Genomic DNA, 8,429 nt, shown 5'->3' with positions numbered 1-8,429 from the left:
CTCATTATAATTTGCACAAAGTGTTGGATGTGATTCATAGACATCATAATAATTACACCATAATTCATGCTTTGCATAAAAAAAATAAACATCTGCATCTCTTCACCAGGTTGCATCTGGTGGGCCACACTGACACAGGAGTGATAAAAAATAAAAATCACCCCTTTAGATAAGATAAAGTTTTAATTTGTTTTCATGCTGACACACGCACACAAACCAGCCTCTCAACACGCATACACTTAAAGTTAGTCAGCCTCAGATGCTCTCTCCCTTTGTCTGCCAAGGGTCATGATAACCCCCTTCTGATGACAAACTGTGTGTTACAGATCTTGAAATATGTAACCGAGCATCTTGGCAGGAGAACATACACTGAATGTAGAGGAGAAGTCATCCTTGCATGGGAAAGGGATGCTGTCTTTGTTGAGAACTAGCCAGAGAAAACCCTGCCTGGGCCCAAAGGAGCAGCTGGGGGAAATACTGAGGCACAAATAGACAAAGTACACATGCTCTCCCACAGCAGTCCTGGCCCCTTGTTGTATTGTTTTTTTTATTAACAGCGGTGTCTAGACAGAGTTCAGCACAAAAAGGGTTATACATCGACCCAGACTGCTGTCCACACAGCCTGAGGAGACTTGGTGTTTCCTTGGCAATTGAGGGCATGACCAGCAGAGTTACTACAGGAAAAAGCTTCGCTTGTCAGCCACACAGCAGAGGAAGGACCTCCTGTTTCACCAAACATATCAAAGTCTATCCGGAAATTAATGAAAAAGAAAGCACAAAAGGTGAAGGCCTGAAAGAAGAAAAAGACAATAAAAACCGCAGTGATGAATGTAACACCATGTAACTACCATGAGACACTTCAGTAGAAGAGCATCACTGAGCTTTCCTAAGAATTATCTGACCAAGTATCGTCACACAGGCAGCTAAAAACATGAAGTGAAACCTTATATGAAAAAGAGAAGTTCATAAAAAGTTATCTTTGGATTAATGTCACAACCGTGCAGGATGTGAAAGATATGCCATCGATAAGACATTACGATGACCAATTTATGAGCACCCCCCCCACACACACACACACACACACACACACACACACACACACACACCAAGACATTGAAAAGTAGATTAAGACAAACTTCAGCATGTTATGAAGGCTGTTAAAATAAAAAGGCCCATTTCTCATCCTTTTCACGAGAGAGATAATGCATCATATCACTTTATCATGCTGTTGTATGTAATGTGATGTGTGTGTGACTGTAGTGTGTAATGAGTTGTTAAGATCTAAAATTAGAGTAATATCAGTAGTTCAGCATTATACATACAGTCATAAATTTTTGAAAACAAGTAAAGAATCTTTTTCTGACCAATTTCTATTTGTTTCTATTTGTTGTTTTGTTTACTAAGATAAAGGGCCAGTTCTGCCTGTCCAAAAAGGATGTTAATTGATCACTAAAAACATCCTAGTACTTCCCTCAATAAGTGAAATGAGAGTAACAATCTACAAAAATGAGTAATGGTGAAAAAAAGAAAGAATGGATTGATGGATGGATGAATAAACACTCTTTCTTCTGTCTTTCTGTCTGTTCCTATCTGCCAAACAAATGGAGACACACGGTCACTCCTCTCATTGGATGTACTCCAACATAAACATTTATTTAATCTTTTCATTAATTGTTATTTCCTCTGACCGGATTCCTCCCACAAAAGCTAAGATCCCAAGACAGGCAATGTCATTATCAGACATGACACAGTGAAAACTTTTTTAAAAATTTATTATTTAACAGTGTAGAATAACACACACACAAATGACATATGATATATGTGAAAGTAAATAGTAAAGATTATAAGCTTAAGATCATAAAAACATGACCAAACCTTAATATAAAGGAAACAAGAAATCAGTATGTATTGTAAATTCAATAGAATATAACATTTCCAGATAGTTGGATCTTTTGACCTTTTGTCTGATTCATTTTCAGCAAACTTCTCTTTTTACAGCTCTGGCTGAGGACCCGCTGATTGCTTAACCTCAGAATTCATCATTAAACCACAAGTCATCTGCAGCTCTCTGTGAGAAATAAAAGCACCACACCCTCAAACTCTGTATCAGCAGGGGAGATGATTCAGAGTGACTGGAAACACCTTTTTCAGGTTTCTTACACAGTCACAAAAGCAAAAATAATGTCTTTAATCATAATCATTGAGCACTTTGCACTGATATCTGGTGGCTTTTATTTAACATATGACAAATGATTTGACAGACTTGCTGGAACTGTGAGCTTTTGCATTAACAACAGCATTTATATTCAGAGTTCTGGCACGCACACGTTATGCACATGTTTTGAGAAGTAAACGCATAAAGGAATGGATTCAGGCAGCTATGCACAAATGTCAGTGCTCTAACAATGTCCCAGCTGTCCTTACAGAACTTCAACAGGCCTTCATTTCCAAGTGAAACAGCTGCCACAGCAAGCACATTAATTGTATAATATGGAATCCATAGGACAAAAAAGACAACAACGATGCTGGTGATCAGTCGGGTTGTCTGTCGATTGTTGAAGAAAGCTGCCTGGTTCACCTTTCTGTGGAGGCGGATGTATGCAAATGCCACGACAGACAACGAACCAAATCCCATCAAGGACTCTGTCAGCAGCACAGCCATCTGCTGGGCGTTGGAAGAGTAGTGACCTTTACACTTAGTTATACAGTCCTTATCTTTGATCAGCTGTCGAACCACTAAAACAGGGCTGGACAGGGTCATTGCAACGAGCCACAGCAGAATCAGCATCTTCCTCTTTACCACCTGATCCAGACACTGCTGCAGGTACACCACCTGCAGGCAGCGCTGGACACTCAGCGCTGTGACTGTCAGCAGGCTACCATGAATACTGCAGTACACCACATACGTAAGGATCTTGCAGGTCACCAGGCCGAGGGTCCAGCTGTAAAGTAAAGTATAAATCCAGAGGGGCACGGTAAGCAGGCAGAGCAGGTCTGAAATGTTCAAATTCATCATCAGACACTGACTCAGTCTGCACAGGTGCTGCCAGTTTGGTCTGAGGATGATCACGGCGATGTTTCCAGGAACTCCCAGCAAGAAGCAGATGCACAGCATCACCACAGGAAGCAGGTTGCTGCTGTCCCAGGAGACAGGAGATGGATTCTGAAGAGTGGGGGAGTTGTTGTAAGTGTCGTTAGTGCAACTGAGTTGTTCCATCTTGCTGTCACTGAGCAGGCAATGGTGGTGTGCAGACAGAACAAAGTGCTCCCCACTGATGTACTCAAAGAGGAACAAATAACAAACATACACAAATTTTTCATGCAAATGATCTGATATCCTGCACAAATGTTATGGTACATCATGGTAATTTTGTTTTATCTGATTCATTTGCCCATATTCTATGTCCCACAGAGGAAACAGATCACCTTTTCACCTCAGCACTTCTGTATAAATAAATGTAACATTTATAAAACCTGAGCACCAGTTTTGTACTGCGGCAGTTAAGACGCCACGTATTTGGATGACAGATTTGTCAAACTTGATGTCATAGTAAAAGCATTTTTCACACAGTAATCCCTCTATCATATTTATAACAGTAATATATATAATGATATAAGACAAGTGTATTTTTATATATATCCTTCTTCCTATGTTTTTTTTTGCTAAAAGTTCAACTTGATAATGATAATTAGCAAGTATTCTGATAAAACCTTGCATTTTTTGACAAAATAATCTCACCATGAGGTTCATTTCTGGAACTTTTGATCATAGCACAGTTAGCACAGTTGTAAATTGTAAATGTTCAAATTTCCAAGGATATGTCATTCATGTTGGAGATTCAAAGTTCATTCTCGACCTCGGAAACAACAGCTGACACAATAAAGACTTTTTTGTGACTTTTGAGAAGCTCTGAACATGCTCTTTAAATTTGATCATCTCCAATCCCATGAAAACTCGGCAAACTCCATCTACTGATGAAGATCATGTGATCTCCAGAAAGAATTATTATCTAAGCTTTCATTAGTGTGTGTGTGTGTGTGTGTGTGTGTGTGTGTGTGTGTGTGTGTGTGTGTGTGTGTGTGTGTGTGTGTGTGTGTGTGTTAGAGCATCTAATCAAGGAGGAGTTCTTGCACTGAATGAAAGGCAGCAGCACTGAGCAGAGAGGTTAAAATACAGGTTCCTCAGATCTGCAGGACTTGAACTGTGTGTGTGTGTGTGTGTGTGTGTGTGTGGGTGGGTGGGTGGGTGGGTGGGTGTGTGTATGAATGTGAATTTGTGTGTGTGTATGCGCACTTCAAACGCCACCTGTCCTAAATCTAAACTTACACTTTAGACCGCGAAAGCACCGGATAAACACGAACTCAAAGGCAACATTTTCTCTCTGTAAATAGCGTCACATCTAAATTAATTTATTTTTAGTTGAAGGCATCGCTGTCCTGTACTGTGCGTTTTTTCTCCACATAATAAAAATATTTGCGGAATCCGAGAGAAAAAAAAATCTCTCCACGTGGCTCCACTTTTAAAATGTCATCAGATGCTTCATTCATGCACCTTCACAGGCTCCCCCCTCTGTCTGGTTGGTCATCACTGTGTTTATTCTGCATCAGAGTGGGATGTAGATCCCGCACACAGCTTCTCCTTGCGGTTTTTTTTTTTTTTGTTTTTTTTTTTTTTGAGCCCAGGAAATGATGGAGTCCAGTCTGCTGGAAGTCGTTTGGATGGAGTGTCTTTTTTATTAATGAGAAGGAGAGCGTATTCTGGAGGTTGTTGGGGTGTTTTGTGAATGTTTGCAGGTAGGAACGTCTTTTGACTTTGTATATTGTAGATATATTTGCCAAATGACACTTTATTATCAGTTTATGCACGGAATGACTATGCTTTTAAAATAAGATCACCCATTCTTCCCTCTTAATCTATATCTATAAAATCTACGTTTTCTCAATGTATTCTTTTTTTAACCAATGCTGTATCTTAATTATCAGGAGTTGCAGACTTGGCTGATTTATTTTACATGGTGTAAGATCCTTTATATAGGCTAACAGAAAAATATCAGTCTCATAGTTATCTGACACGCTATTTTCTTGTTTGTGTTTTTAAAAAATGACATATAAATTATAACTTTACTTGCATTTGAACTATTTATTCAATCTCAGACACCTCAAGTCAATTTTAAATGTATATATCTGAGGGATAACTCAACGCTGCTCAGTGATTGTTTAGAAATTGGGCTTTTGCGCCCTCTGCTGGCCAGATAATCTATGGAAGCAACTTGAAAACTACTAATGGGAGTTCAGAGATCATGCACAGGGTTTCTCTCTCGTCATTTCTTGCCAGTCTTAATTGCCATTTCATTCCCACTTCACTATTTTAACCACTGATAATTTCTCTCTTTGTCTTTTATCTTATCAGTGGGATGGGCCTCAAACATCTCCTGTGTTTGCTGCTCTGTGCGGCTGCCCTGACAGTTTCAGGAGTTTTTGGTGAAGATGAGAGTGACGAGGCGTTCAGGTGGAGCAGTCAGAGCCTCCCGATGCTGCTGGACACAAACACCGAACTTTTAAGCAAACCTTTGTTCAGAGGGCAGGAGGAGGATGAGGAGAGAGGGGGGAAGAAGACACTCTGTGGGATAGAGTGTCAAAGCGGCCTACCGCCTATAGACCAGGCTGAGCAAGAGAGGATTCTGGGATATGAGACCATGTATGAGAATGGCACACGCACACGTACAGAAATCACTTTGCTTGGCTTTAACAAGACATCTACGACTATGACTGCCCACGCTCAGTCACGTTCTCGCAGGAAACGGCAAATTTACGGAGCAGATGGCCGCTTTGTGATCTCCGACTCGCACTTCGTTGCCAACTACCCTTTCTCCACTGCAGTCCGCATCTCCACAGGCTGCTCTGGAATTCTAGTTTCCCCAAAACATGTGCTAACAGCAGCTCACTGCATCCATGATGGCAAGGACTACCTGGAGGGTGCCAGAAGGATCAGAGTAGGAGTGCTGCAACTCAAGTCCAAAGGAAGAAGATTGGGTAGAAGGAGAGGATTCCGGAAGAGGGTTGGGAGGAAAGGAGAGGGGGAGACAGGTGCGGAGCAGAATAGTATAGATGGAGTTGTAGTGAGAGGGAGAAAGAGAGGCAGGAAGCACAGAGGAAGAAAAGAGGACAATCAATTGGCAGGTGATGATGAAAACACAAATGAGTTAGAAAGAGGTAGAGGGAAGCGAAAAAAGGCCGGTCTCAACCGCACACGACGCAGTGCTGAACCCAAGAAGCAGACTGTCTTTCGTTGGTCATCAGTCAAACAAACCCACATCCCTCAAGGATGGATCCTCCCCGCAAGCTCCACCAACTCTGTGGCCACCAACTCTGTGGCCACCGACTACGATTATGCTCTTCTGGAGCTGAGACGACCTGTCAATAAAAAGCACATGGAACTCGGAGTGGCACCCTCTACAACGCCCCTGGCCCGTATCCATCTCTCAGGCTATGACGCTGACAAAAGCCTGCTGGACGGGCGTGGAGACGAGAAGGTGGTCTACCGCTTTTGCTCAGTGGCAAAGGAGTCTGACGATTTGATGTACCAGCACTGTGACGCGCAGCCAGGCGCTACAGGCGCAGGTGTTTACGTTCGACTGAGACAGAAAGCGGGAGATGCAGGCAGGAGAGGGAAGTGGCAGCGGAGGGTGATAGGGGTGTACTCAGGCCATCAGTGGGTGGACGTGGAGGGGGGCGAGCAGAGGGACTTTAATGTTGCAGTGAGGATCACTCCTCCCAAATATGCGCAGATCTGCCACTGGATCCATGGAGATCCCAAGCGTTGTAAAGAGGTTTGAACTACAGAGCAACACATATACAAAAGAAAATGATCTGTTGTCTCTTAGGAGGCTCAAAGATCAGAGCAGATATGTGTAAAACTTCTAAGAAACGGTCTTAAGTATCATAAATTTTGATTTATGAGTCAAAAAATTCTTGGTGCAAGTAGGACTTACAGTAGACGCTTTGTATAAAGAAGCTGAAAGTAACTTTTAGTAAAGTAATTGTGAAAAGTGTAATTCCCACAGTAAGTGTAGACTGCAGTGACTCTTGAGGACTACAATTGTAATGCCCTTCCTCTAGCACTGAAACAGCCAATAGCACGCCTCCATAGGTGACATGTCATCATATTAGTCATCACAGCTTCATTGCCATCCTTAAGACTACACATCATTCATTCAATCTAACATTTTATACACTTCAGTATTTTGCAGCATACAAGACGTTCAGTTATGACTATTTGGGACATTATTCATAAGAATCTTATATGAGTTCAAGAATGATATAGTAAACATTTTCAGTGATGCTCATCTATGGAGGTCATATAAAAAGTTTGTATATTATTTAAATACATGTTTAATTGACCTAGAAATAAAGCATTTCCTTCATAAGTTTATTGGCATGTTTATGTATTCAGGAACAGTTTAATTTGTTATTTCTGTGTTTTGCTATTCATTGTCTTGGTATTCACTCCTTGTACTCACAGCTTAGCTAATATAGTAATTATTGCACTTTTTTGTGATTAATTTACAGTAAATGGGGGTAATATGAACATTAGGAAGAATCAGACTAATAAGTGAACATTTGATTGTATTCATGCTGGATCCATCATGTCATGAACTTTTTCATGTAATATAAGAGTGTGAGAATTAGGACAGGTGTATCTTTCATTAATTTATCATCATACATTTCCAGAATATGGTAAATTTGTAGCCTCTGCATCTGCAGCTCTGGAATAATTGGACAACAGAGATCAAGACTTTTTATTCTTAATTGTAAGAATTACAGCAACATTTTTGAATTTCAAGATTCAGTATTTATTTTACTTTGTTTATTTAGTATAAATAAAGTATTTAAGACCAACATTTTATCCTGAACAGCTTTATACATACCGGCTCAGGAATGCTGATCTGAACCAGTCTATTTTGTCATTTACTGTTTGATTTAGAGACTGTAGGAAACCACAGGAAGCTCTAATTACATGTAAAAGATGCAAATCCATTGTCACCTCTTCTAGATACCACAGTGGTTTGTATGTCTCTGAAACACTTAAGTTATATGCATCTGTAAGTGTAATAATTATCTAAAGGAAAAACAAAACCCTTCTCACGTAAACACCTTGCTGTGTAGTGTAGCCTGTTAGTCCTCATTTCACTTCATATTTAAAGGGAATAATGTGTCCAAACAACATATGTATGTGTTTTCTGATGTTTGAAAACTGTTAAAATACAAATCTGTTAATGTCTGAGTAACAGTACCTTGTTTTGTGACTTTTGTGCGTTATTAGGAGTGTCTGTGCCACAAACACATTTACTCTCAAAATATACAATTCATGCTGATAGCAAATAAAAATGAAATTGAACAGTCTGACAAAAGCAGGACAGAGATAAGTG

At 40.4% G+C, this 8,429-nt stretch overlaps 2 protein-coding genes across 2 annotated transcripts; one reads left to right on the top strand and one right to left on the bottom strand.

The window, feature by feature from the left end:
- Positions 1-1,916: 1,916 nt before the first annotated feature.
- On the bottom strand, positions 1,917-3,257 carry LOC122965505 (C-X-C chemokine receptor type 2-like). The gene has a single exon (XM_044329626.1). The coding sequence runs from the start codon at positions 3,215-3,217 to the stop codon at positions 2,288-2,290; it is 930 nt and encodes a 309-aa protein (XP_044185561.1). The 5' UTR covers positions 3,218-3,257; the 3' UTR covers positions 1,917-2,287.
- Positions 3,258-4,416: 1,159 nt separating this feature from the next.
- On the top strand, positions 4,417-8,282 carry LOC122999851 (serine protease 23-like). The gene is made up of 2 exons (XM_044377162.1): positions 4,417-4,794; positions 5,411-8,282. The coding sequence occupies exon 2, from the start codon at positions 5,415-5,417 to the stop codon at positions 6,834-6,836; it is 1,422 nt and encodes a 473-aa protein (XP_044233097.1). The 5' UTR covers positions 4,417-4,794; positions 5,411-5,414; the 3' UTR covers positions 6,837-8,282.
- Positions 8,283-8,429: the final 147 nt, after the last annotated feature.

This window comes from Thunnus albacares, chromosome 16, assembly GCF_914725855.1.
Source record: "Thunnus albacares chromosome 16, fThuAlb1.1, whole genome shotgun sequence".
Classification (NCBI taxonomy): Eukaryota; Metazoa; Chordata; class Actinopteri; order Scombriformes; family Scombridae; genus Thunnus; species Thunnus albacares.
This window is presented reverse-complemented; position numbering and strand designations above follow the sequence as displayed.

Excerpts from the sequence above, each read along its gene's own strand:
- LOC122965505 (XM_044329626.1), bottom strand. The coding sequence starts at position 3,217 with ATGGAACAACTCAGTTGCACTAACGACACTTACAACAACTCCCCCACT.
- LOC122999851 (XM_044377162.1), top strand. The coding sequence starts at position 5,415 with ATGGGCCTCAAACATCTCCTGTGTTTGCTGCTCTGTGCGGCTGCCCTG.